Source organism: Stigmatopora argus, chromosome 6 (assembly GCF_051989625.1).
Source record: "Stigmatopora argus isolate UIUO_Sarg chromosome 6, RoL_Sarg_1.0, whole genome shotgun sequence".
Taxonomy (NCBI): Eukaryota; Metazoa; Chordata; class Actinopteri; order Syngnathiformes; family Syngnathidae; genus Stigmatopora; species Stigmatopora argus.
The window spans coordinates 42974-69694 of record NC_135392.1 but is presented as its reverse complement, the minus strand read 5'-3'; the positions used below and the strand labels follow the sequence as shown (position 1 = coordinate 69694).

The 26721-nt window shown below is 56.7% G+C and overlaps 6 protein-coding genes and 3 long non-coding RNA genes across 10 annotated transcripts; 5 read left to right on the top strand and 4 right to left on the bottom strand.

Moving 5' to 3' along the window:
* Positions 1 to 187: 187 nt before the first annotated feature.
* Positions 188 to 4941, top strand: LOC144075905 (uncharacterized). Its single transcript, XR_013300660.1, has 3 exons — positions 188 to 305; positions 384 to 513; positions 4082 to 4941. It is a non-coding gene; the product is annotated as an uncharacterized LOC144075905 (long non-coding RNA).
* LOC144075907 (uncharacterized) lies at positions 526 to 1851 on the bottom strand. The gene is made up of 2 exons (XR_013300662.1): positions 1270 to 1851; positions 526 to 1183 (listed from the first exon to the last, which is right to left on the bottom strand). It is a non-coding gene; the product is annotated as an uncharacterized LOC144075907 (long non-coding RNA).
* On the bottom strand, positions 2362 to 6334 carry sdc4 (syndecan 4). Its single transcript, XM_077603348.1, has 4 exons — positions 5163 to 6334; positions 3669 to 3816; positions 3373 to 3594; positions 2362 to 3267 (listed from the first exon to the last, which is right to left on the bottom strand). The coding sequence occupies exons 1-4, from the start codon at positions 5250 to 5252 to the stop codon at positions 3116 to 3118; spliced, it is 612 nt and encodes a 203-aa protein (XP_077459474.1). The 5' UTR covers positions 5253 to 6334; the 3' UTR covers positions 2362 to 3115.
* Positions 5779 to 9004, top strand: uqcc1 (ubiquinol-cytochrome c reductase complex assembly factor 1). The gene is made up of 9 exons (XM_077603338.1): positions 5779 to 6413; positions 6900 to 6977; positions 7058 to 7165; positions 7254 to 7326; positions 7408 to 7465; positions 8199 to 8307; positions 8377 to 8454; positions 8530 to 8643; positions 8735 to 9004. Exons 1-9 carry the CDS (start codon positions 6303 to 6305, stop codon positions 8867 to 8869), a joined length of 864 nt encoding a protein of 287 aa, XP_077459464.1. The 5' UTR covers positions 5779 to 6302; the 3' UTR covers positions 8870 to 9004.
* A 230-nt stretch (positions 9005 to 9234) lies between these two features.
* Positions 9235 to 10557, top strand: dynlrb1 (dynein, light chain, roadblock-type 1). The gene is made up of 4 exons (XM_077603351.1): positions 9235 to 9395; positions 9909 to 9984; positions 10146 to 10313; positions 10384 to 10557. Exons 1-4 carry the CDS (start codon positions 9393 to 9395, stop codon positions 10425 to 10427), a joined length of 291 nt encoding a protein of 96 aa, XP_077459477.1. The 5' UTR covers positions 9235 to 9392; the 3' UTR covers positions 10428 to 10557.
* A 198-nt stretch (positions 10558 to 10755) lies between these two features.
* On the bottom strand, positions 10756 to 12464 carry eif6 (eukaryotic translation initiation factor 6). The gene is made up of 7 exons (XM_077603342.1): positions 12240 to 12464; positions 11992 to 12110; positions 11833 to 11918; positions 11570 to 11745; positions 11317 to 11493; positions 11064 to 11248; positions 10756 to 10980 (listed from the first exon to the last, which is right to left on the bottom strand). Exons 2-7 carry the CDS (start codon positions 12096 to 12098, stop codon positions 10971 to 10973), a joined length of 741 nt encoding a protein of 246 aa, XP_077459468.1. The 5' UTR covers positions 12099 to 12110; positions 12240 to 12464; the 3' UTR covers positions 10756 to 10970.
* LOC144075906 (uncharacterized) lies at positions 11824 to 17421 on the top strand. Its single transcript, XR_013300661.1, has 3 exons — positions 11824 to 12134; positions 16051 to 16184; positions 16280 to 17421. It is a non-coding gene; the product is annotated as an uncharacterized LOC144075906 (long non-coding RNA).
* fam83c (family with sequence similarity 83 member C) lies at positions 13936 to 18502 on the bottom strand. The gene is made up of 5 exons (XM_077603333.1): positions 17566 to 18502; positions 16844 to 17011; positions 16605 to 16729; positions 15218 to 15445; positions 13936 to 14828 (listed from the first exon to the last, which is right to left on the bottom strand). The coding sequence occupies exons 1-5, from the start codon at positions 18217 to 18219 to the stop codon at positions 14042 to 14044; spliced, it is 1962 nt and encodes a 653-aa protein (XP_077459459.1). The 5' UTR covers positions 18220 to 18502; the 3' UTR covers positions 13936 to 14041.
* A 1095-nt stretch (positions 18503 to 19597) lies between these two features.
* Positions 19598 to 26493, top strand: smpd4 (sphingomyelin phosphodiesterase 4). 2 transcript variants are annotated; one of them, XM_077603328.1, is made up of 20 exons: positions 19598 to 19933; positions 20557 to 20688; positions 20779 to 20865; positions 20952 to 21088; positions 21177 to 21252; positions 21311 to 21419; positions 21504 to 21556; positions 21765 to 21931; positions 21990 to 22122; positions 22265 to 22336; positions 22778 to 22867; positions 23961 to 24106; positions 24222 to 24312; positions 24391 to 24485; positions 24556 to 24719; positions 24911 to 25116; positions 25258 to 25488; positions 25583 to 25714; positions 25807 to 25935; positions 26022 to 26493. In XM_077603328.1, exons 2-20 carry the CDS (start codon positions 20650 to 20652, stop codon positions 26289 to 26291), a joined length of 2427 nt encoding a protein of 808 aa, XP_077459454.1. In that variant the 5' UTR covers positions 19598 to 19933; positions 20557 to 20649; the 3' UTR covers positions 26292 to 26493. The 2 variants fall into 2 exon arrangements, with proteins under 2 accessions (XP_077459454.1, XP_077459455.1); XM_077603329.1 differs by lacking the exon at positions 22778 to 22867 and having other exon boundaries at positions 19603 to 19933.
* The last annotated feature ends 228 nt before the right edge of the window (positions 26494 to 26721 follow it).

Here is a 26721-nt window from a genome sequence, read left to right as displayed (position 1 = left end):
CAAATGACAACAAACGCTAAAGATATGACCAACACCGCGTCCAGCCAATCATACGATGCGGTTCACGTCACGTGTTTACTTCCGCGGCACGAGTAAATGTTAACGAGATTGATTGGCTGCGCCAGTTCCGCGATAGGCGCAGGTGCCTCTGATTTGCAGGTTAGCATATAGCTAACGGTTTGGTGGAGCTGCTGCCAAGCCTTTGTCAAGGCGAAAAAGAGCCAAAGTAATAAAGAAACTTGATTCTTTTCAGATGGAATGGCTGCCGGAGTATGTGCCTATAGAAGAAGAAGTGGTGAATTTGGGTGAGAACTGTCTAAACTAACTGTACCTTATTAAATCAATCAAATAAAAAAAAAATTTATCCTCTCCAAAACATGCAGCGAAGCTAAAGTTGTAAGCAAGTTTTCCCATGGACAAAATATGGACAAAAAGTGAACCTGGACTACCTCAAGTGGCACATTCAGCAGAAAAGTCATTTTGAACGAGAATGACAAGTGAGAAGGAAATAAGGTAAGATAAAAGTTGTCATTTCTTAAGATGTTTTATCCATAGTTCTGAATCATGACATTTTATTCTGACTAGATCATTTATGTGTAGTAGATATGCATGCGCCTTACTTGTGGCTGCTTTGATATTGCTGTGTGCCCATAGCGAGCGAGTATTTATCACACTGGTCCTCTGTGTGTTCACCGAGATTGTCTGTATGCCCAGACACATGAACATTTTGAGGGAACATTTGATCACAGCAAATGTGCCCTTGCATTCTCACCGTGGACCCAAAAGAAGACCCGGCCGGCCGGCTGGACGTGTTCCTTAGCTGTCGAGTCAAGGTGTGGCCGCTAGGATCCGCTTGATTTCCTTACTATTCCAAGACGCCAAGTGGCAGAAAAATGCACGGTACGCCTTCTACTTGAGCTTCTTTTGACAAAGTTTGCCGCTTGTTCAAGAAGCCCTTTTACTTTGAAGCCCTTGAGCCTTCACCCACCCCCAAGTTCAACTCTTTTTTTTTCGTGGAGCCTCTTCCTTGATCTAAGCATATCAAACATTTTAGCGCCTCACATCGCCTGGAGCTGGGAACTGCATCTTTCTCATGTGCCCCACGGTCAAACAATCCCCACCCACCCCAAAAAGACGTGACGTTGGCCAGGAGCAATTTGACATGCAATGTCATTGATCAAACCTGGGGATTGAAATGTAAGAAAAGAAGACACAATTGAAGGTGAAAAATTCTTTTCAAATGTACTTTCGACATTAAGAACTCGTTACCTCAGCAGAGCCAGGAACATCATAGGGGACCCATACCACCCTGGTCACAATCTGTTCCAGCTGCTGCCCTCTGCCAGACGCTATAGGTCCCACAAAGTATGGACAAATAGGCTTAAGGACAGTTTTTCCCCCCCACATCCATCAGAACTCTAAATTTGCGGTAACACAATACGCACACATTCCCTTCTGAGGTAATATGAAAAGATGTTTTGTTTGGGTGGTGATCTGCCTCCTACTAGCTGACTGAAGTAAGGTAAGTGAAAGACAGTGAGAGGTAAGTGCATACCTGTATCCATAACAGCACAATGCCAAATTACAAGTCCGTAACTATCACTTATTTAGGTCTTTTGCCGAGTAAACGCACCTTATGGAGAAGCACTACCAATTTCGTCATACGTAGTTTCTGGGTGTGATGGCAGGTAGACTTTTGTTGTTGATGATGACGACAGGGCCTATGTCCGATTATTATTATTATTCAACGAAAGAAAGCAGTCTTTAAATTGAGTGATGAGCGGCACGTTCATTAAGCTACTGTACTGCTGCTGTGCATACATGTGCAAGTTGCTATTTTTAACAGTAGAGAAACTCACATTTCAGTGGGAACTGTGTTGTTGTTGTTCTCCAAGTTACATTCCAACAAAGGTCTAGACTAGTGCGCCATCTATCGGCGAAACGAGGATATTGCAGGGCAAAGGGAAATGAATGAGGTCATTGATTTTTACTATCATTTGGACAACGTCGGCGGGCTGGATTAAAAAGCCTAACGGGCCGTATATGGCCCGTGGGCCGTAGTTTGCCCATGTCTGCCCGTTTCATGAAGATATCCAAAATTCTTCCCATTTATTGAAAACAAATCGCCCACTGTTGCTTTATTTCCAGGTCACGTCAAAATACAGGTTGAGCGTTCCTTTGACCTGTTTTTACTTGAACTTGGCGGGTTTTACCCTGTGATCGATTGATCTGTCACATCTGGCAACCCGAGCAGTGACAGCCATTTACGCAATGGTAAAAAAAAATAAAGGGGAAAAGGCTAGTTCGGGTCACCTCACCCAGAAAAAAAGACATTTTCATCCATATAGAAAATGGACAGAATCATGTCAAAAACGGCATATTTATTGGAAGTAGTATAGATTGTAATTTGTGCACAATTGATTTCCACAATAGACAAAGACCTCTGACCTTGAGCAGCGAGTTTAAAACAAATGGCTCGTAGTGGGAGGTCCAATTTGTAAGAGTTCAAAAAACGAAACAAAAATGGCAATCGTGACTCTTTTTTTCCCAGGAATTGGAAATATTTGGTCGACCCGTCCGAGTGTGCCGCCAGTTCACACGAGTCTACAAACGCAAAAAAAAGTAGTGCGTCGCCAGGCTCGTCACAAACCGGCAAAGTGTGGTGAGAGGAAAGGGATTCCGTCGGAACTGGTCTACAACGCGTCGAGACCAAAGCCACGAAAAAGGTGCCAAGCTTCCACTTTATAGCTACTTTTAAGCCCCGCCCCGATCGCCGGCACCGTCCGGCCGACTAAACCCGACCTTAGGGCTCGCGTGCTAACTTGTAGCATGGGCCAAAGGTCAAATTGTACTCCCTGCACGCCGGCAAAATGCACGTCGCGTGTTTGCGTTGCGTGTAAGGAGATTAGAGTCCATTTTCATTGCCACCATTCCTCGACGGGGAAGAAAAACAAAACAAAAAAACCCAACCCGCTTTGCGAACGGAAGACGCCGCCTCGACAATACAAAAATAAAATCTATATTCAAATCGGCCTCGCGCCGCTAACGTTAGCTTAGTTTACGTGTAGAGAATAAATAAGGGGGGCCAAAGAGGGGGGGAGGGCTAGGGGGAGGGCTAGGCGTAGATCTCGGCGCTGGGGGCCTTCGTGTAGATGGGCTTCTTGCCCAGCTCGTAACTCCCTTCGTCCTTCTTCTTCATGCGGTGAAGCAGCAGCACAACCAGCAGAATGGCCAAGGTCAGGCCTACGCCGCCTCCACAGATGAGTGCTGCAGGTTCAAGGGGGGGGGGGAGCGGATTAAAAAAAATAATAATCTCAGGAGCCATACCCGCCCACGCGTGCGTGGAGCAAAACACAAACGCGCAGTTGTCACCTGCAAGAACCTCGGATCCGGCACGGCCGTTCTCGCGCCCCGCGTGCGACATCAGCACGTTGGACGGGGGCTCGCCGCCCGCGCGAGACGGCGGAGGCCGGATTTCGTTGTCGTCGATGGGCGCCTCGTGCCAATCGTCCGTGGCGGGCCGAGTCGGTCCGGCTCGCTCCGGGATTTTATTGTCCGTGTCGGGACCCCGAGCGGGAGACGAGGGTTCCGTCCCTGCCGGCCAAAAAAGGGAAAACGTTGAGGTGGCGCCTCCAATTTTTAGCGTCGCCGCAAAACGGCGCACCGACCCGAGCCCGACAATACGTCGTCTTCGTAGAGGTAATCTTCATCATCGTAGTAGTCGTCCGCGACGAAGCCAAAGTCCCCCGACGACTGGTTGGTCGAGGCCGCGTCGTGCGCGCTCTCCGGCGGGATCCACGTCTCCGTCTCGCGCACCTGCCGGCACGGCGGGCGACAAACGTTAGCGCGCGCGCGCTCGCTGGCCCGCACGAGTCGCCCTCGGGGCCGTTACCGGTCGGCGCGGCGAGAATGATGCAAACTATCAAAAGACGACACGACGCCGGAATGGCCATTCAACGCCAGCGAGGGAGGCCAAACGAGACCGAACTAGCCATTGGACGGCGGCGTTTGGCCGATACTAGGCTAGGCTCCTCCGTATGCCGATACTAAAATGCACTTTTTGCCCATTGTCCGTTTGCAGGCTCGGCCCCTCGGGAAAGGGTTCCGGCTCCATTGAGACTCTCCCAAGTGTGCAAATCTCCCCCCTTCAAGGTCAACGGAGGTCACATTCCTTGGGAAACAACAAGAAAGAGCGGTCACGCCCACCGCCAAAAAAGGAGCCAACGGCAAGAAAGCCACATCTAGCCCACGGCTTGGCTCGGTTCTTTCTTGGCGTGCGTCTGGGCCTCGCTCTTTTGAGTCTCTCCGGCGCGCAAAGCTGGCTATTCCGGCTGTCCCGCTCGCCAAGCGCGAGGAAAGTCCGAACCCCAAACGCCGAGGGAAAGGCACGGGCGGCCACCGAGACTAGGACTAGGACTAGGACTCTGGCTCCAGCTCCGGCTCTTTCCTTCTCCTTCTCTAACGCAAAGTGACACTGGCAGAAGTGGAAAATTCCTCCACAAACACAGAGTGCCATTTCGCACACCGTACGCTGACTTGACTCGAAATGGACGGGCGACCGGCCGTTACCGACGGCGCTAGATGTCCGATCCGTTTGAAGAGGAAGGGTGGGGGGCGAGCGTTCTTTCGCCGCCCCTCGTCCTCTTGGGTCGGTTTGAGTGTCCACGTCTGGGATGAAAAAAGAAGGCCTGACGATTGGACGTCTATCTTCGTCAACGGCACAGCGGGATCGGAGGTGGCCCGCTGGCGGAGCCCCCCTCGGGGGCTCCTTCTTCAATAAATGCCAAAGCGCCGCAGGCCAAGTGGACTTGAACGCACATCGCTCGACGCGACGACGCCCAAGTGTGCCAGTTGTGTTCAGGTAGGTAGGTAGGTAGATAGATAGATTGGTTAGTTAGTTAGCTAGTTTCCGTCAAAGGCTTACCATGCTAGCAGCTAGCCGAGGGGAGGGGAGGGGAGGGGAGGGGGGGGTCCCGCTGAGATAAAGTTTCTCGCACGAGTCGCAGAGGACGAAGACGCGCCAAAAAGGTGTCGCGAGTTGAGACGGACGAACGCGATTTGCCGCTTACCGACTCGAAGACGACGGACGGTTAGGGCGACCAAGGTTTTGGCGAGCGACCCTCGAGCGAACGACCCTTTGGCGACGGCCAGCGGTCACTTACCGACTCGGAGGAGACCCGTGAGCAGAAAGTGGCCAAAAGCGCCACCAGGACGAAGGCCAAAAGCTTCGTGGAGCTGCGGAAAGTTGACATATTTTTGCTTCCCCGGGGAAAGAAAAAAAAAGTGAAGCTCGGTGATCGGCGAGAGTTGCTGACAAAGAAGAATAGAAGCCCACTTGTTGTTTTGCTTGAGTACGTGCGTGAAAGTCGGACGGTCTTTTTGCTCTCTTCTCGCACATGCCCTCGCACCTCTGCGCCAATCAGCGGTCGGCACGACGATGACGCCACAGGCGCGATTTTCCCGTAAATCAGTCAACAAATTCCCGAGCCATTACACAATAAAAGCGCAAACGCCTCAGTTTGCTGCGAGACTGAACAAAAAAGGGCTATTCCAGTCTGTATTTGTTTTGATCGATTTCCTTCTTCAATCGATATCAATATACAACCATGTGTAATTATTCAGCGGCGCCACCCTGTAAAAGCTTAAATAAACCCCCAGATGTGACGTGACGTGAGCGCTCGAAGAGGTGCCCGGTTTTATTTTGGCAGGATAGCAGCCAACTTCCCGCTGGGGGAAATTCCTTAAAGTGACGTCAGGCCAAACTTTCCATAACAACTTCCTCCTCCAATTCAAAAGCGCAAGTGGAAAGTGGAAAGTGGAAAGAGAGCACGAGCAGCTTTGTTCACTTTCCCCTTAGGCATTTTGCCCCAGCTTTCTTCTTTCAAATTCGCTGTGCGCGTGAGTCGGAGGAAAAGGAAGAAATACTTCCGCGTGGGGAAATTCAGACACTGTCAACGTCAAATGACGCGAGATCTTCCTCAAATCGCATGACATAACTCCAGCCAGCCCACTTGAAACACGAGGGCCGAACTTTGCCGGCAAAACAAATGCGGCCCATCAAAAGTCCTCGTCCCAGCAGCCGAGCCAGACCCGGACCGAGTGCCTCTCGCCGCTGAAGCGTGCGGACGGAACTCTTTGTTTCCGGTCGGGAGAAAAAAAAAAAAGTGCGCGCGGGACTCCCGTCTCCTCCTGACATTGCACAAGCTAGCCTGTTTGCCCACTAGCCGGCAACAGTCAACTCAGCCTTCGGCGGCGGCGAAAGCCAAGTTTCCGCTCGCTCGTCTCGGCCCGGCCGGCAGGTCATGTGGGCCGCCGCGCGGCTAGTGGCCCGGCGGCCGCTACAATTCGCCGCCTTCGCCGCCGCCAGAGGAAGGCTCACAACCGGCGGGAGCGACCTCATCCTGCGCCACAAGGTTAGCCTAGCGTTAGCCTAGCTAGCCTAGCTAGCCTAGCTCGGCTACGCAAGTCAAAGACGCGGCACCCTCTTCGTTGGGTCCGCGCATTTAACAACACTTGACGGAGGTCCACAGTTTTGTCATATCTAGCGGACAACCTGTCCTGTCGGCAGCCTACTCATTGGCGTAAATGACGGGTCATTTTGCAAACGGGGTCACAGTAAAGCCAAGTCCCGACTCGAATAGAATACCTTGAAGCGATTCCTACGGAATATAAAGTAACCCAAGTGCTTACATGTAAGCGGAAGTTAAAACGTGTAGCCCATGTTCTTTTTCCACGAGCTAACTCCAAACCAAAACAATATCGTGATCCATCCGCCTGTAAATCTGGACCTCAAGCGTGCCGATCGCACCCTGACATCCAGGCAGAGATCATGCATTTTGGGGGGTGGAGGATGCCTCGCGTGGCATTCATGGGAGAAATGGCATCATCTTTCCCAACAGGTCTCCTCCCTCGGCGAGCCCGCCACTTCCCGCTTGACGACCGCGTGGGCGAGGCGCACGCTGCACCTGAGTGCGCAGGTGAATCGTCCAGCGTCCGCCCGAGGGGAACCCGAGCCCCCGTCCGCCTTGTAAACGGGCAGGGTTTGGCGTGTTTGCAGGCGCGCGGCGCTAAGGAGACGCCGGCGCCCGCGGAGGAGGAAGTGGGCGGCTTTACCAAGCTGATCGAGGCCATGGGCTTCACCGGACCCCTCAAGTACAACAAATGGGTGAGCGCGCGGCTAACGAGGCGAGCGTGCGTGATGCGTGGCTCGTCCTTTGCCAGTCAAGCTCTTGTTTTTTTTGCCGCGCACGCAGAAAATCAAGATCGCCGCGTTGCGCATGTACACCTGCTGCGTGGAAAGGATCAACTACGACGACTTCTTCGACCGTGCGTGCTTCTCGTCGGGGAGGGTCGCTTTGCGGCTGGGCCCGATTCCCCCTAACCCCCCCCCCCCCTTTTTGCTTTCAGGCTGCTCGCTGCCCGACACGCTCAACTCCTGGTTCCTGGTGGCGCAGTTGCACGTGTGGTGAGACGCGCAAACACAACACAAGCGCTTCAGCAAGCAGGCGAACGGGTTCCGCCAGCTTTGGGGCACCAAGTCCTTCCTTAAAACTTGACAAGCGACATGCCTCAGAAAGTCGAGCTTAGCGGTGGTGGTAAAGCACTACTTTGGCGCCCCACCCAATTTAGGGCTCAACAGTACCACTGTTTAGCCCAAGGGTGTCAGACTCGGGTTGGTCCGCGGGCCGCGTTGACGTCAACTCGATTTCATGTGGGCCAGACCATTTTAGATATAATATTTAGATTTTTTTTATTATAAAAGAACTGGATTAAAAGCCCTGAATATTCAGTTTTCATAGATCTAAAACAATGTTTATTTGAGCTTTTTTATATATATTTTTAGATTTTACAAAATGATTTTTGAACTAAAAACACAGAAAAAATGGATTAAAAATGACAATGATTGATTTAAAAGGGGGAAAATCAGGAAATGTCATATACATCTATACTCTTCATTTGAATTTGATCCTAAAACAGAAAGTTGATTTACTTTCCCGGGCCACACAAAATGATGCGGCGGGCCAGATTTGGCCCCCGGGCCGCCACTTTGACACATGTGGTTTAGCCTATCCCTAAATGTTGTACTGTATTAAATGAAGGTCACTCCCGTACATTTGCCAGCGACACAAAAATGTCTTCTTCTTTTTTTCTGAACCGGCTCACGTTGAGAATATTTGGATGGCCTGTGTGTGTTTAAGGATGTGCCTGGTGAGGATGCGTCAGGAGGGTCGAGCGGGCAAGTACATGTGCCGCTACATCGTGCACTCCATGTGGGAGGACGTGGAGCAGCGCAGCAAGATCATGGGGGTGAGTGGCGGAAACGCCGCGGCCCGGACCCTTGCCGCCGACCCGACTCACCCCACCGCTTTCCGGCAGATCGACGCCGTCCATCGCAAAGAAGCCCTGAAGGCCATGACCGAGACCTTCTACGCGGCGCTGTTCGGATACGACGAGGTCCGGCACCCCCGGCCCGGCTAAGCTCCGGCGCGCCCTTTTCTCCCACGTCCCTTGAATTTGGCCTCCGCGCAGGGCATCCTGTGCGCCGACGGCGTCCTGGCCGCCGCCCTGTGGAGAAACCTCTTCAATTGTCAGTGCGAAGAGCCGGCCCAGCTGGAGCTCATGGTGGAGTACGTGCGCAAGCAGGTGAGACGCCCAAAAGCACTCCCCCGTCCGCCGTCTTGACTATTTGAAAGTGACCGAGTCGGCTTTGTACCTGCCCGCCGCTCGTTTTCAGATGCAGTTCATCGACTGCCTGGACGGCGAAGACTTGCTCCTGACCGGCGAGGTCAAGTGGCGCCCTCTGCTGGAGGAGAATGCACAGAGCATCCATAAAGTGGCCACGCCCACGTACAACGACGCCGGACTGTGAGGCAGCGGCGGCGGCAATGGCCTCGGCCTCCTTACTCTGACTCGTGTCACGGTTATGCGCTTTTGTACCCAATGACTTTTTACCTAACCTTTTGTCTTTGTGATGCTGACGTGGGAATAAAAAGTTGAACTCTCACTAAGCTGCGTGCTTGAAAGAACGGTTATCGGGAGCGCCTCTTTGAAATGGCCTGGCCGGCCCACCCTTTGACCCTTTTGGTTCCCGGTCACCGGTCAGTCGGAAGGCACTCAAGGCCAAGTGGCGAGTGGTCAAAGATTGCTAATATGGGATCACAAAGTCCCTTTAAAACGTCGGACCCAACGACGTGACGTACGTCCTCGTTGCCTTACGTTCGGACGTCGCGGCTCCTGACGCGCACAGAACACTCCCGGCCTCTCGGGGGCGGCGAGCGAGGAAGAAGAAAAGACGCCGCGCCGAAGAAGAAATCCAAGCCGGAAGTCGGCTCCTGCTTCCAAACTGTCTCTTCCTTCGATTTGGCTTCTATCTTTGACTCGGAGCCCTCCAAATGGTAAGTAACGATGAAGCCGCCATTTGATGCTGCGTCTTTTTTTTTCTAGTTGTGCGTTGACTTCACGATCACACCTAAGGTCGGTCATTTATTGTCACGCGAGTAACGGTTTGTTTTGTTTTGTCGCTGCTTGGGCGTTGTCTTGCTAGCTAGCTCGCTAGCTAACGGTGAATTAGCGTTGGGTTTGTAACAAGCACCATCGGCCGCGTCCATTCCGTCCGAGCGAGACCAACTTTCTACTACCAGACTATTCTAGCGGTTCTCGTCCGAAGTAGAATGACGTCCGGGCTGCTCTTTATTTTGACTTGGCTCGACACGAACCCTTCTCTCACTCGCGAGAGAGTCCATCCCCATCCCGCTAGCTAGTTTGCCAAATGCACATCGCGACGCAGTGAACTGTGTCTAAACGAGACGTAGAAGGAAGGGGGTGGGTTGCCTCCCTGCCTCTCTCCTTCCCTCCCCTGCCTGCCTGCGGGTACTGATCTTTCTCCATATGCTGCTACTGTTGTTTAGGCTGAAGTGGAAGAAACACTGAAGAGGATTTTGGGCCAAAAGGGAGTCCAAGGCCTCATCATCGTCAACTCTGATGGTGAGTCAAAGCAAAGTTCCTTTTTTGTTCGGCCCGGCTGGCAAAAGGTAGCCTTCTCTATGTACTCGCTGCACCCTATTCGCCATGGATGGATGAAGGAAGGAAAGTTTCCCAGCCACCTTTTAGGTCCATTTCATTCATTCCTCCCTCCCGCGTGTCAGGAATCCCCATCCGCTCGACGTTGGACAACGCCAGCACGGTGCACTACGCCGGCCTGATCCACCAGCTGGTGATGAAGGCTCGCAGCACCATCCGAGACATCGACCCCCTCAACGACCTGACCTTCCTGCGACTGCGCTCCAAGAAGAACGAGATCATGATCGCGCCGGGTAGGTTGCCGCTCGCCCAACTCCTTTCCCGCCTAGTCTAATTCTTTTTTCTTTCCCCTCCTGTGCGCAGACAAGGACTACTTCATGATCGTCATTCAGAATCCCTCCGACTAAAGCCCCAAATGCCCTGGCCTCTTCTTTGCCTTGGCTCAGTCCTATCGTATTGTTTTGTCGCCCACGCTGCCGCCGCCCTTTGCTAAATTATTGTCAAATCTTTTCAATAAAAGTCCTCTTTGCTCGCCAACCTGGACACGTGGCTCTAAAATGATGGCATTTCGCCGTGCGCCTACCCGGGGGCGGCCAAAGTTGCTAATTGAGTCTTCATCTAACCCTAAAATGAGCCTCTTCTCTTTGCGTGACACTCCGCTGCGCCTTGTCTGTTAAACTTCAACATTGTCAAAATGAAAGTGGTGCTTTTAATGTCGCCAAGATAAAGGAACGCTTGTCTTTCTCCACATTTTATTGTAGCCATCTTAGAAAAAAAGCCCAAGGACAGTTGGGAGGCACGTGAAAAGGTAGCAGTCACACTTGTTTCTTCCAAAAACAAAGTGGGCTCAGGATCCAAGAAAAAGGTCGGAGCGACCGGGACGAGGGGTCTCCCGCTTTAGGGGGCGGCCAACGTCTCGTCGGTCGGTCGCCGGGCGGGTCGACGTGGTCTCAGGCCATGCTACACGCCAGCAGAACACGGCAGGAGAATGGTGTCAATTACGGCAATCCCCCCACCCCCCTTAGCGAGGCGGCGTTAGCGACCTGTCGATGAGCGAGTCCCTCATGGTGGCGGTGATGTCAGCGGGCCGCGCTCGGTCCCCGAGGCCAAAGACGCTCTCGATGACGGACATCTCGGTGCTGGTGGTGTCCAGTCCGCAAAAGGCGCACCAGTCGTTGACGACCAGGCCCCCCGCGATCACCTCGCTTCCCCGGTTGACGGTGCCCGTCTGGGGACGCGTGGCGTCAGGGGGGCTCCCACGTGCCGGCGGCGGTGGCGGCGGCGGCCCATGCTCACCACCAAGGGGACCTGCAGCAGCGAGGAGAGCTCGTCCTGGTCCTCCACCGACGTCTTGGGGTGCACCAGGCCGCCCCTGTTGCTGAAGGCGCAGTACGAGCCCACCAGCACGTGATCGGCCACCGTGTGGCGGAAGACCTCCACCTTCAGGGTGTCGCTCAGCACCTCCTCCGTCTCCTGGGGAGTAAAGCGGGAGCCGGCGGGTGAGGAAGGGGCGGCGCCGAAGCGGAGGAGACGGCCGCGGGCGGCCCACCCTGTCCAGGTCCGGGTGGACCAGCGCCACATAGTCGTTGCAGGCGATGACGTTGCCCAGCGCCGACAGACGCTCTTCCACGCGCTGGATGGCGACCGAAGACGGGAGGCAGTTGCGGATGTGCTGCAGCTCCTGGTCCGTGGTGTTGTTGGGGACCAGCAGCCCGTGGCGATTCCCTAAAAATAGGCGCGGAGGTCAGGGCACGTCCGCAAGACGAGAGCCTTCTCCGGCTCGGCTTCCGTCTCGCTCGCTCGCTCACTCACCCACACACATGCGTCCGATGATGCGACAGCCGGCGATGGAGGCGTGGACCACCGGGATGCTTTCCGACAACTCGCCTTCGAAGACGCTGAAAAGAAGTCAGGTATGACGTCATTCCTTCCTGCCTCCTCGGGCCAGCGTTCATTCGCTCGCTCGCTCACCTGTAAAAGTTTTCCGCTCCGCCGATGGCGACCAGGCAATAGGTGTTGGTGAGTTTGGCGAAGCAGCCGATCTCGTTGTTCTTCTCGAAGCACGCTCGGACCGCCATGGCGAGAAGAAGCTTCGCGTTCGAAGAGAGAGAAAGGTGAGTTGCACTTAGCACGCTAGCACGGTAGCACGCTCGCTAGTTAGCTAGCGAATTTGGCTGAGGGCGCCCAGGCAGAAGAGCACGAGCGAGGTAAGGACGTACCCGAGAAAACGAGCGAGGTAAGGACGTAAGGACGCAAGCAAATGTTGCGCCTTTTTTGGCCTCGTTCCGATTGACGCGCGATTGCCTTTTTCTTGCCGGACCTCACGTGCGTTCACTTCCGCCCGACGCCTCCGTCGTGACGTCGAGCCGCTCGACGTAGCCGATTTGCTCGGGGCCCTGCCCTTTCTGATGACGTAGAGTTATCTTCGCGATACGATTGGCCAAGGAGTCGAAATGCTCGCCTGCAAGATGCCTGTTTCAAAGCGTGCCAGTCGTTCGCAGAAGTGCCCGTTCAAAAATGATAGTGAGTGACGACGTCCCACACACAGGATTACGGTAGACTCCTAGATTAGAGAATGCCTCGAAAGTTAGGCACTTGACCTTTGGATATTTCTTGCCCGTCCCCAGTGTTGTCCATGGAAGCACAAACTTTGTGAAGCACTTCCCCTGGAACCCATCGTGCAGAGCATTAAAAAAATAAAGCAAGGACAAGAAACAAGTCTCAGAGAGGGACTACGCACGGACTCATGTTTGGCGACTCGGCTCCGCCCACAGACTGCGACGTTCCACCAACATAAGATGTTGGCGTGCACGAGTTGAGCTATCGCGAGAAGCGAAAGCGGATCGGTCAAACGTCCTACTCCGTGCCGGGCGAGGCCATCTTGGAAAAGGCCCAGTTGAACCCACTCCTCCCTCCTTTGCAGTATTTGGCTTCCTGAATCCTAATGGATTTTTATCAGATAAACCTTTCGTTCTCTTACCATTTGGGTGGTGGACTTCTTTCTGTGTTTGTCTTTTTATCATCTTTTGGTGAATTGGGGCCATACTCGTAAGACATCTGAAGAAAGGAGCTGAGTTGGCGCCATCAATTTACACCCAAGACCGCTCAAATTGGATTTTATTCAAAGTGGTACAAAAGCCAACCAAAATGAATTCCCATTCTCACCGTTATTGGATGACATGGAAATACCGAGAAATTGAGTTTTTGGCTACAAAACGTCCACTATTGTTTGAAAGGTTTCCTCTGTTTACCAGCGAGAGAGAAAACGTGGCCTTTCGGGCCGTGACGTCAGCGCTCCCATTGGCTCCAAAGATGTTTTTGTACGGGCAACAAGGCCATGTTTGTGAAAGGCGCTCCGATCCCCACGTGGGCGGTAGAAAAGGTCTCTTTTCTCGGACACTTAGGGATTTTACGCAAGAAAATATGCAAACACCCGCTGGCCTCCGATTTAAACTAACGCAGACGGAGGCTAAAGTCCCTCCCTCCCGCCACGTTAACCGTCGCGTCTCCGTCCCCACGACTACAGCTCACGTCAGCGGCGGTATTCAACATGTCCTTTTTTTTGCAGTTGACCAAGGGACCGACGCCAGAGCATATACCAGTGGCACCGAAGGAAATTGATCCTGGCGCGCCCTCAAATGACCACAGTTGACAATGGAACGCAAAGTCATAAAGGATTTCTTCCCCAAAAAGAAAGGGGGGAAAAGGAAACATCCAGGTTTGGCTCTAATCGGAACCCCCTAACCTCCCCCCCCATTCATCCGGCTTTTTGGCCAACTTCCATGCTGAGCCGCACCCCCTTCAGTCGACGGGACCCCCCGAAGAGAATCCCGTGGGAATGTCACGACATTTGCCGGCCCAGAGGAGAACTTCGGAGCCGTCAGGCGTTCGGCTTCCGTCGGGCCGGGCCGGGCCGGGCCGGGCCCCACTGGTCCCGGGAGGTAAGAGGCGGAGATTTGGAAACACGCCGGGGGCGGGTTGGAGTCGCCGGCCGGCGCCGACGGCGTCGGTTAGCGAGAGCTCACTGCGAGGTCTTGAGCTCGAAGCGGCTGTACACCTGTTTGGACTTCATCTTGTTGTACTGGTTGACCAGATCCAGCTTGCTGTGACCCAGCGTCATGCGCTTCTGGTCCTGCCGATTGATTTGCTCGTGCTCGCCGGGGCTCCCCTCCGGGGGCGGAGCCTGCCGGCCCACGGTCTCGTTCCGGGAGAGCTCGGCCGCCCCCCGCGCCGGCGTGCTGTGAGGTGAGGCCGACTTGGCCAAGTGGTCTTGGCTCGCCGCTCCTGCCGCCGCCGCTCCCGGCGCCACCGCTCCGGCCGCCGCACCCGCCGCCGCACCCGCTGCCGCCCCCCCCGGAGGAAGGTAAAAGTCCGCCAGATTGTGGAGGAAGTGATTGGACGAGCTCCTGTGCCTGTAGCCCAGTTTGCCTTCCGTGACCAGCGGCGGCGGGGTGTGGCTCCGGTGCAGGCGAGACGCCGGCGCCGTGGCATGGAACATGTGCTCGTACAGGCCCAGCTGCTGGAACTTGGAGGCCGGGCCCCCCCGCTGGGACCACATGCCCTCGGCCGCCTGGCCCTTGCTCCGATCCAGACCGTAGATGGGAGGGCGGCGCTCCAAGCGCGGGCTCCGGTGGCTCCCCCCGTTGGACGAAGGCCGCGGCGCCCCCGGGATCTGCCGCGAGTCCTCGCCTCGCTCTTGACCCCGGGTCACCTGATAGATGGGGTTGGAGGTGGGAGCGGGCGCCGCCCTCACGCTGGACACGCTGCTGCCCGAACGGCTGCTGGACTCGTCGGAATCGTGCCTCTGCCTGCCGGGAGAGGAGAGGAGAGGAAGGCGCCGTCACCCGCCGGAGCGACCCCACTCGTTCCGCCACCGCGGCGACTCGTCGACGGGAGCCAAAGAGTTGAGCGGGAAAGCCACGGGGAGTGACCTGGAAATCCACCAGCGCCCTCCAATGGACGGGAAGCCACGCAAAGCCCCCAAAAAGCCGCCGGCTCTCAAAATACCCCCAAATGACGCAGACGTGACCCCAGATGAACTCTTTGGCTCCCTTTGACAACGACCGACGCCCGATTCACTTTGACCGGCGACCGCCGGATGCCAACGCGGCACTTTTTGAGCCGGAAATCCCCCGGGCCGGCCTCTACCGTAGGGGCTTTGCCGCCCAACCTCGCGTCCCGGAGCGAGACGACCTACCTGTCGGAAAGCAGGTCGGCCTTGACGAGCGGCGCCGAGGGGAGCGGCGGCGCCCGGTACGCCGGGAAGTACGGGAGGGCCTCGTCTTCGTCCTCGTCGTTTTGAAAACACTCGATGATCTGAGAGTCGGCGTACAAGCAGCGGAACTCGCGGTCGAAGCTCTCCGTGATGCGCCCCGAGAAGTGCAGGACCACGTTGCTGTGGACTTGCGACGACAGCCACGTGAAGCTGCACACACGCACGCAGACACACCGGTGAGACATTGCGTCCCACGCCAGTGATACAAGTCACGGCTTATAACAGGTTCTGACCCAAACCCCCCACCTGGGGTGACGCCGAAGGCGAGGCAGCCCGCGGATATTGTCAGTGCTCTTCTCGCTGGGACTATTCGCACGGCCTGGCTCGCCGCCAGCGTCGGTCCGCAACCGGAACGACCGGAATGGCGACGTGTCAATTGTCAAATTCTCAAACGGTGGCGGCCATCGGCAGCCGAGGACGACTTTTGCGCTCTCGACGTAGCCACGGTGCACTCAGTCGAGAACAACGCGGCGCCTTAACTCGGCGCCGGTGACGGCGGTTCGATACGACGCTAGCGCGGAACGGCCCGTCCCGGTCCCCGAAGGGCGGGAACGGCGGAAGCCGCCACGTTTCCACCGAAAGGACCGATGCCCGACTGGAATTGACCGATTGGCGAGTGGAAAACGCGGGCTAGGTTGGGCGGTGCCCCTCCGCTAACGTTTGCTAAGGTCGGGAAGGATGTAAATAACACCTCGGCCAGTACGCAAACAATCCAATTTTGACGCCCGTACCTTTTTCTGCTCCCTGTTCTACAGATAGCAAGTTGTCGGAGAGTAATGGATTTCGTCGAAATGACAGCATATACTGGAATGGAAAAGAATTTCTACAGCGGCTTGGCCAGACCTTAACCCCTTACCGTTAGTGAGCGAGGAGCAAAGACTGTGACCAAGTACAGACCCCCCCCCCCAATGCCCAATTAGTGCATTATATTAACTGGTGCTAATCCTTTTAATAGGAAGTTGGCTAACCTAGTGTATTTTACAGGCCAATCCAGATGAGCGGAGGGGACACCATTCCATTGCTTTCTATTAAAAAATCCTAAAGGCGCATGAAAGGACATTCAATGTAATAGGCGGGCAGCAGTAAGGATGTGAAAGTGATTGGCAGCCGCACCCAGCTGTCGAGTGTCACATTCCTGACAGCGCAGCTTCGCCCTCGCCCATCCTTCATTCCACCGAGCGCGAGTAGCGTCATGCCCGGGGCCGCCAAACGGTGAGCGGGCGACTCGCCGGGCCTCGGTAGCGGGGTTGCCGGCGAGTCGCCCCGTGGTGGGAAGCTTTCGCCCAACGGAGCCCACGTGGCGGCTGACCTGTAAGAGCCGGCGATGACCTCCTCGCAGTCGACGATGAGAAACTTTTCCAGGACCCGGCCACTGAACTTCCTGCCGCTCTTGGCGCAGTAGGTGTCGCCGCACACGCTACGGATGCGCATGTTCTGATGGGAAGAAAAAGCGGCGTGAGCGGCCAAGCGGCGAGCAGAGAGGCGAGCCGGGGCTCAAGTTGACGTCGAGGAGCGGCGAACTCGCGCTCAACTTGACGGCGAGCTTACGCTCAAGTTGACGGCGTGCACGTCCAGCGCGGCGCACATGTCCGTGAAGAGGTGCAGCTTCTTGTGGTCCAGCAGCACGTAGACGGGCACCCTGCGCTTGCAGGACGCTTCCATCAGGTCGCACAGCAAATCCACGTCGCTGAACTCGTCCATGACCAGCGCGATCACCTGCCGCCGAGAGACCTCGTCAAAAAAGAAAAGGCTCATCGCGCGTCGGTGTCCGGGCGCTTGGGGAAAAGTTCCCGCCACAACTCGGGGGCGCGAAGGGGGACCCCTCGGGCGAGGGTTTCGACGAACGGACGGACGTGGAAATGGAGTGCAAATGACTTGCTACAGTCAGTCAAGGTTGAATTTTCAAAATAACGCTACCTTGTCAGGTCATTTTGGAGCCAAAACGAGTCAAGCAGACTTAGTTCAAGTTGTCAAAATTCCTCCAGATGAGCGGAGTCTGAATAGCAAATTAGTTTAGAGAGTTTACCGCAAATCACGCGTTAGCTCATAAATCACTTTTTTTAACCTGTGAGAATCAGTTGTACGTCGCACATTTGTAAATGAAAACATTGGTTGCCCGTGTTGTTGACATTGCCCTCCTTTTTGTAATAGTTTCATTATTTGCACTCCACGTCATGTATTGTTTACTAGACTGCGACTAGATTGACGCCCCTCAAATGTGATATTTGTTTGTGTGCGTGCGTGCGTGCGCGCGCGCGCAGCTTCTTCACCTTTTTGGCCTTGTTGATGAGCGAGCGAATGGTGTCCTTGACGTTGACGCTCTTGTCCCGCTGGAAGTAGATCTGCGTCTCCGAGGGCCCGTACCTGAGCGGGGCTTCCGGCCAGCCCAGCTCGAGGACGGGCGGCTCCTCGTCGGTCATGGTGGGGAAGTACGTCCCGGAGGTCAGTTCCGACACCGCGTCGCCGCAATCGTCATCGTCGTCGTCGTCGCCGTCGCCGCTCCGACCGGCTTCGGTTTCGGCTTCGGCGTGGAACTGCGGATCATCGTCGTCACCCTGTCCCAGCGGCAGCGGCGGCGCGGGCCCGGTGATGCCGCCGATGCCGCCGCTCGCTCTTCCCACCTCGGCGCCGGTCCTCTCGGGGTCCGGCGCCTCCGGCTCCCGGTCCCGGTGGCCAGCGATGTACACCATCTCTTCCTCGGACAGGAAGCTGAGTTCGCGCTCGTCGGTGAGGACGCGGCGGTACTCGCGCTCGCCGTGCTCGAGCAGCGCGTCGGTGGCCAGGCGGGCGGCCTCGTTGTGGCTGAGCTCCAGCTCCGGCGACACCTGCCTCCACGGGCTCTTCAGCTCCTCGAGGCGCGCCGCCAGTTTGCCCAGGGGCTTGCGGCCTCCGGCGGCCGGGCGAAGGCTCTCCGACCAACTCATCTCGTCTCGAGCGGGTGCTGGCTGCTGCGGCTCTGGTGCTGGTCCGGGTCCTGGTCCGGGTCCTGGTCCTGCTGCTGGCCGACGCCGCCGCCGCAACAGCAAACTTTCATCCGACTTTCACCGAGAGAGACGCGATCCCAGCGAGCGAGCGAGCGACACGACGAGGAGGAAGCAAAAGTAGAAAGAAAAAGAGAGAGGAAGACGACGACAGCCAGGCGAAGCGAAGCCACTTCCCGGTTGTCGCTCGGCCGACTGGTTCCGACAGGATCACCTGTTGATTCCGTGGCTGTCACTCAGCTTACTTGGCCCCGCCCCGAAACCCGCCCCGCCCCGCCCCCTGTTCAGTCTTCCGCTAGCGCCACAAACCAGCGGTTCCGCTCGGGACTTTCACAACAAAGCCCGCTGGCGGCGGGAGACCAATCATTTGACAGTAAAGTAAGAGAAGCTTGCCTAAGGTTCTAACCCACAGCACCATCATAGAAAATCAATAGTTTTGATCAACTTTGATTGAGAAATGTCATATCAAACAATCAAGCTAACAAAATTAAATGATACTGATTGAGATGATGATGATGATGATGACAATAATAATTGGTCAAATTTCCCTTTTTAGCAATCGCTCCAAAAATGTCATTCCAAGGGTTAACGGCATCCCTAACTATAATTCAAACCATTTGAAATGAGCGAAACTAATCACTTGCTCTGTCAAGGTTCTCACACCCTAACCGAAGGAAACTAGCAAACTATCCCACCCTAACCGTAGCTAGCTTGCCCACCCTGGTCAGCAAGCAAGTGGACCCCCCAACCCCCCAGCTTCTCTTCACAATGCCACGTCTCTTTGCTCACACAAACGAAGAGTACACGCCGTGGCGACGACCGCGACGACGACGCTCGGCGTTCCTCCCCTTTTGTCAACATTGAGTCATCGTCCACGAGGACCTTGACGTCAAAACGCCGGGGCGTCTCGCCTCACGCGCCGCAACGAGTCTCGACCATAAAATGAAAACGGGCCCTTGGCATCAAGCGGATGAGCGGCGCCCTTTAGAGAGCCGGTATGAGACGCGCACGGAGGCCCTGTCGGGCGGCGTTTCCTCCTGGATTTCTCTTGGGAACATCATCACAATCACAGGAAGTCAGCATTGTACTGCTTCCCATCAACGTGGCCAGCTTGTCTTCAGACATCAACAAGCAAGAAAAGTCTAAATCAGTGGTCCCCAAACTATTCCAGAAAGGGCCGCAGTGGGTGCAGGTTTTTGTTCCAACCGGTAAGAGGAAACCTTTCCACCAATATGGTATCCTAGAAGTGAAATCAGTGGATTGCAGTAAGGTGCTTCTTTTTTCAGCAGAAACCTCATTAGTTAAACTGTTTGTGTTGGAACAAAAACCTGCACCCACAGCGGCCCTACAGGACCGGTTTGGAGACCTCTGGTCTAAATGCTCAGGGTTGACCTCTGTGGTGATTTCATCTCTTGGTGCCCCACCATCCACACCACACCAAAGCGTGTTAGAATTTGCCACCGCATACTTTTGCCGTTCTCCACCCGATTGAGAGGAGGCGCTAGTGCGCTGAAAACTATGTTTTGAAACCACCGAAGAAGAAGACGGCGCAACGAAGAAGAGAGTCCATTGGCGGCTGTCTCAAGAGCTGTTTAACTTTGGAAGACGAGAGAAACAATTGGACGAGTTTTTCATCCTCCTGCAAGACTCGCAAAAGGTTGGGGACATTGCCAACGCTGACCTTTTCTCACACCTCAGCCATTATTTGTGCTTTTCCCCCTTCTCGCGAGCTAGTAGCTAACTAGCTAGCTTCGGTGCGCTGGTGGCACAAAAGTAGTTTTTCTTGCTTAGGCGCCACTGACTGCTTCGCTTGTCGTCGCATTTGTCGTGTCGTGACTTTGCAGGATCGGAAAAAGAAGTCAAGCTACCCCCACCTTTCATTTAGATTAGATTCTATTGTATTCCCTCGTATTTAGATCGTTTCGACGTTTCTATGATGTGCATTAGCGATAACACATCGGGGTGACTTCAGAGTAAAGGTTGTTGTATTCCAAAAATGATCATTGGAAATCATAGGGATGGAGAGTAATAGCAATACCCCAAAGCACCGCTCCATCTCTGAGATATGACGGGGAATATAGTCCTTTCGAAGGACTTTGATTTCCAAGTCCAACATCACATTTTGATGGGAATACTTGAGTTCCACTCTGGAACGAGCTAGCTTCAGTCTATCTCAGGTTCTTTTGAAAACTGCTTTAAGTGAACAAAGCCACCAAGTCCCATTGCCGTCCGTGATGCACACCCTAGCTTGACTTTGTTTGTTTTTTCCGTCGAGCGCAGGGGGGCTTGACCGCGGGACGTTGCATCGCATCTCAATCGTCCTTTGCGCTTTTCCGCCGTCTCCGAGGAGAGTCGGGCCGAGCGTCGTCCTCAATGGCCGCTCCTGGCTTGCAGCATCCCGGTTTCCTCCTGGTCAGTGGACTCCCGTGCCGGGCCGACCCGACACCACTCGATTCCCCGACGGTCGATCGCGACGACCGACCCCGTCCCGTCCTTCCTCAGGCCAACCTGAAAGTGGACTCGCCTGGAAAAACGCTGACGCAGCGGTGTCGAGACCTGGCCAAGATCATTGACGACCATCACGCCAAGGTGCAACTCTTGCCCGGGGATGCACGGGGAAGAAAAGAAGACGCTAACGGGAGCTTTTTTCTTCTTCTTCTTCTGCGTGACTCTAGGAGCTACACGCCATTTTCTCCTGGTTGGCAGAGAACATCTTCGGAAGCCTGGACGGCATCCTGGCGGGTTGGAACCTGCGCCTCCTCCACTCACGTTGCCAAGACTTTGCGCCGGTGGTGGACTTCCTCGCGCCCAGGTGAGCCTCGTCCTCCCACGTGCCTCGCGCCCAGGTGAGCGCCCTCCTCCTGCGCACCGAACTGAGGTTGCGTCTTTTGCCCGGCCAGCGGACCCATCATGAAAATGGTGTATAAGCTTCAGGCCGAGGAGTACAAATACGAAGTCCCCGTCAACTATTTGCCGGTGAGTCTTTTTCGGGAGGCCCCCCGACGACGCTCGTCTTGACCCGTCTTTTGCCCAGGCTCCGGTGAGGACGTGCATCCAGGAAGGCGTGCTGCCCGACTGTCCGCTCTTTCACTACCGGACGCACTTTCCCGTGTCCGGTGTGCTGACGCCCAACTTGATGCTGAGTGAGTATCCTTTGCGCCCCCGACCGGTCCCCGGAGCCCGGCCCCCGGCCGACTGAGTCCTTCCCCTCCCTCCATCTGGTGCAGATCCGTTTGAGTTCTTCATGTTCTCCTTTGCGACCTGCCTCATCACGCCAAAGGTGAGAGAACGTACGGCCCCGGGGCCCCGGGGGCCCGTGACGCCTCCAGTAGAGCAGGGGTGCCCAACTCCGGTTACATTGCAAGCTATCACATGACCACATGAGGCCAAAAGTGACAGATGAACTGGTGGAATCCCATCTAGGAAAATCGACAGGAATGAAAGCACGAGCGCCCCCTGGTGGATTAATTATTTCTGACGTGTTGCAGTACTTCCCGGCGGGCCAACACGGCTGCGGTGGCGGCGGTGCCACCGCTGACAGCGCTTACTTTGTCCTGGTGGACATGTACCTCAAGTACTTCCTGCCTACTGAAGGGAGCGTTCCCCCATCACCCTTTTTCGACAACAGGGGCCCGGTCAGCGCGCCTTCTCCGAGGTAAGCGCCGGCTTCCCGGCCCGGGCCACCCACCCGTTTTGACCCCCGTCGTCCCCAGATCGGCCAACGTGTCCCTGGGTGCTTACGGCGTCCACAGTCCCAGCCTGCTCAAGCCACACATCTTCCACCAGCCGTCGGTCAACGCCGACCCCGCCGCCCAAGAAATCTGGCGCTCTGAAACGCTGCTGCAGGTGCCGGCCGGCCGGGCGGGCGGGTGGGCCGTCGGGAGGACGGAGGTCGGGCGGGGCCGCGCCTCCGCGTGCGGCCGGATCTCTTCGGCCGCTCCTTGCCCGAGGGAGGGACTCTTCCAACCTCTGAGTCTTTGTGTGGCAGATGTTGGTGGAGGTGTGGCTACATCACTACTCTTTAGAGATGTACCAGAAGCTTCAGTCTCCTCAGGTGAAGGTAAGCGGAATCCCGCCCCGTCTTGGTTCGGCGGCCGCCTCAGGTCGCGCGCACCGGCGTTTTGGCCCGGTCTCTCCGCCGCCCGTCGTAACCTCGGGTCCCCTGCCGGTTAGGCGGGCGGGCGGGCGGAGGAAGCGGTGCCGCTTTTCGGGGTGGACCCGCGTCCTTTCGGTCGGCAGACATCTTAAGCGGAGCCCGCGGCGCTCGGCTTTTAGCGCGGCCGGGGCAAAAGCCAGCCCAGAGAGGAAGGCCGGCCCGGCGAGAGACGGTCGTCTCTTGCCGCCGTTTAGCCTGATTTTTTTTTTTTTTTTTTTTTGTGTCTCCTTCTGGTGTTCTCCCGATTGTCCCTCCCGTGGCCTCCCCTCGCTTTTGCTTCTCCTTTTTTCGCCCTATGTGCCGTCCTTCTCCTCGTCCTAACCCCGGTGGTTTACGGCTCCACAGCTGGCGCTGCTCCAGTACCGCCTGACTATGTCCAGCACGCCGTGCCACCCTCACAGCCCGCCGGGCTCGGGCAACCTCCACAACTACCAAGTACTTGAACCTTCTCGCTGGCCGGCCGGCTTTCTCGCAACCGCCCTCGCCCTTCCCCCCTCCCGCCGCGGTCACCTCCAGCCCCGCTCGAGACTAGGGCTGAGTACCCGACCGGTAGCATGGAAGGCGGCCCGTGAGCCAAAAACCAGGCCCCTTCTTTCCCCCAAAACGGATTGGTTGAGCACAGATTGGCAAAGTGAGTGCTTTGGAAATCATGTTTGCTCCCTTTAATTTGGCAAAAAAAGCGTCTTCACCCTGGCTTCTCGGCCGTGTTCCAAAATGGCGGGCTGGCCAAATGCCCCCAGCTGGCGTGAAAAGTGGCCGCCGTATTCCACCAAAAGCACGGACGGACGGCGGTCGGCCGTCGCGTCGAGTCCCACGCGTCGACGGCCGACGACCCCAAGCCGATGGTTCAAGCTGCGTTCTAAGGGTCAGTGTCACCCTTACGGGGCGCGCCGGGAAACCTCACCTGTCAACTTGTCCAACTAATTTGGCCACTCTCCAATTTGTTGGCTTTCTCGAGTCCTGGACGGAGCCTTGCCATTGCACTTTGTCCCAGGAAATTCTTCCTGGCTACGGGTGGCATAAGTGCTCAGGTGAACGCTAAAACGAGGTCCCACCCCTTCTCATCCTCGTCCGGGAGACGCCGCATTTGGTCTTTTGGTGATCTGAACGAGCAGAGCGATGCGGAAAGATCCGCTGAAAATCATCCCTACTGCGTCAACGGGCAATACAAAAATGGAAGCTTTTCTCGGGATTAGAACTTTTTTCAACCCCCGGCGTATCCTTGACGACGGAATGCCCTCCGCTTGGCTTTGCTCGCCGGTTTGTTCGAACGCCGCCGTTCGTCGCGTGCGACAAAGGCGGACGGAAGGAGGGCGGTCCGCCGTCGGCGACTTCCCGGCCGTCCGCTTTTGGACGTCTCGGCAGGGGCGCCGAGGTCCGGCCCCTGACCCGTCGGGGCTCCTTTTATTTATTGATTGATTTTGGGTTTTTTTTTTTGCCCCAGAAAGGTCAGAGGCCATCGGACCCCGGTCCCCCGGCAGAGCGCCGGCAAGCGTCTGATCGGTCCGTCTCGTCTCTTTGCCCACAGGAACCGTTCAGCCCGAGCGAGGAGCACGTCTTGGCGGTGCGTCTGCTGGTCAAACATCTGCACGCCTTCTCCAACAGCCTGAAGCCCGATCATCCGGCGTCGTCGCCGACCCACTCGCACGCCGGCCCCCTGGAGGAATTTAAGAGGTGAGGCGTCGTCCGGGCTCCCGCCGGTCGTCGCCGGAGGGGAGCGACCACGACGAGCCCGGGCGCCGTCTGGGAGAAGCGCTCTCAAAGTCTTGACGCGGCGCCTCTGGCTCAGGGTGGCGCTCCAGCGGTTCGTCCGGCAGAAGCTTTTCCTCTTCCTGCAGCACTGCTTCGGCCACTGGCCCCTGGACGCCTCCTTCCGAGCGGTACGTGGCTCCCCGTTTCCCAAGGGCCCGGCGGCTCCGGCTTTCCCCGGCCTCTGAGCGTCCGTCCGCTGGGCGCAGGTGCTGGAGACGTGGCTGAGCTACGTTCAGCCGTGGAGGTACGCCGACGACAAGGGCGGCGGGGCCCGCGGCGGCGGAAGCGACCCCGAAAGATGGTGGGAGCCGTCCCGTCCCGTCCCGTCTCGCCCCGCTCCGGACGCCGGCTAACTTAACGCCGACCGGCAGGGAGTCCTTCGTTCAGGAGAACCTGCTGGTTTACACCAAACTCTTCCAGGTCTTCCTCAACAGAGCCATGCGCACGGACTTGGTCAACGCCAAGAACGCCCTGATGCTCTTCAGGGTGTCCAAAGTCTTCTCTCAGCCCGACCTGGCCGACCTCATCCACAAAGGTACGACGGGCGCACGAGCGGCGGGCCGGAGAACCGTCCGCTCCCGCTCCGAGGAATCCCCGCCCGTCTCCGACGACGGAAAAAAAAGACGCCCTTGCTCGGTGTGCCGGATATTTAGAAAGGCACGGTCCCCGTATGGTGGGGACCCCCAAAAAATGGATGGATTGACAACCCCATCTTGCGATCCGCAGCGGAGCAGCTGTTCCTGGAGCCCGAGCTGGTCCCACACCACCGGCAGCCGCGAGGCTACCCGACGCCCGGCCAGGGGGCCGGACCGGCCTCGGCCCGTCAGCGCGCCGCCACCGACGCCGTCTTCCGGGTCAAGAGCCACGTGTACGCCCTGGAAGGCCAGGACTGTCGCTACAGGCAGATGTTCGGCCCCGAGCTGCGAAGCCAGGCGAGGCCCGCCGAAAGCGCGCAGTAGGCATCGGGCCTTTTTCCCGCCGGCGTCGCGCCCTTTCCCGCCGGCGTCGCGCCCTTTCCCGCCGGCGTCGCGCCCTTTCCCGTCGACGTCACGCCTTTCCTCTATCCGTCTCAGGTGCTAAAGTCGGTCCGGGTGCTGGCCGGAGCCAGGCAGACGGCCAAGCGCGTGTCGGACCGCTCCGGTCAAGCCGCGGCCAACAGGTCCTTCCTGAGCTGGTTGGCGGCGCCGGCAGCGGATTCCGAAAACGGCCTCTGCGGCGTCGAGGCAGAGGACGGCGGCGAGTGTCTAAAGAAGACTCACGAGTTCCTGGACCGGGCGCTGGAGAACTTGTGCACCATTTTCAAGGTCCTTGGCAAAGCCCATGGCCTAGCCGAGCCCACTCTGGAACCCCTCCCGGTGCCGTTGGCTAAGCTTTGCCGCCGCCGCCGTTGTCTTCCAGCTGAACCAGAGCCAGCTGACGCAGCTCGTCGCCAACGCCGCATCCGACGGGGACGAGGGTGAGTCGGAGCGCCTGCCCGATTGCGTCCCGGGAGAAGACGGCCCTGTCCTCACCGACCTGGGAAGGATGCAGGTGACCACCTAAATTCTTGGCTGCGGTTGGGCGAAATAGATGCGGCTACCGGAGGCACCAGACTTTGACGTGTGTGTGTGTGTGACTCGCAGATGATAAACGGCCTGCGGCGGTTGGACGTGACGTATCGAGGGGACCCGGAGCTTCAGCCCATCAGGAGCTACGAGAACGCCCCCCTGGTGCGCCTCCTCTACCGGCTGTCTTGTCTGCTCAACGCCAAAGTAAGAGACGGATGGCGTGCCGAGGGGCGCGGAGAGGAGAAGCTTGGGCTTGAGCCTAACCCCAACCCCTCATCGCCTCTCTTCAGTTCGAAGGTCAAATGGCGGAGCTGTGCTCGCGGCGGGATCTGGCCGGCCGTCTGGGCCGCCGCTACCTGGGCGCTCCGGCCGGGCGTCCGGCCCGCCTCTGCCTCCGTCCGCTGGCCAGCTACGGGAACATCCTGGCACTGGGGGTCTGCTACGTCGCCGGCGCCCTCCTGTCCTTGGGCCCCGTGGCCTGCACCTTCCTCATTCTGGGCGCCGTCCTCCTGCACGGAGTGGCCGTCATGCTGTGGGAGGACGGACGCAAGGCGCGCTAGCTGGACGCAAGCCGCGCTAGCTGGACGCAAGGCACGCTAGCTGGACGCAAGGCACGCAAGCCGGACGCAAACCACGCTAGCCGGACGCAAGGCGCGCTAGCCGGCCGACACGCAAAGAAAGCGTCTTCCTCTCCAAGTCTGCCTTTTTCTTTTGCGTTCCCCACAATGTCAATTTCCCAATAAATGATATTTCCAGGAAAAATAGTTCTTCTCAATGGAGGAAGGGTACTTCTAATGTCAGAGTGCAGGTGAGTAAGGTGATTGGCGTGTAGGTGGTGTCAATCAGTCAACTTTGGAATGGCTGTCTGCTGAAGAAGGGCTAAAGAAAGTTGAGGAGGGTGAGCCCCAAACAAATGGAAGAGCCAATTCCAAAGACGCTCGCTCGCTCGCTCGTGCGCGCTCAAGCTGCCAATGGTTTGGTCGAGGACGG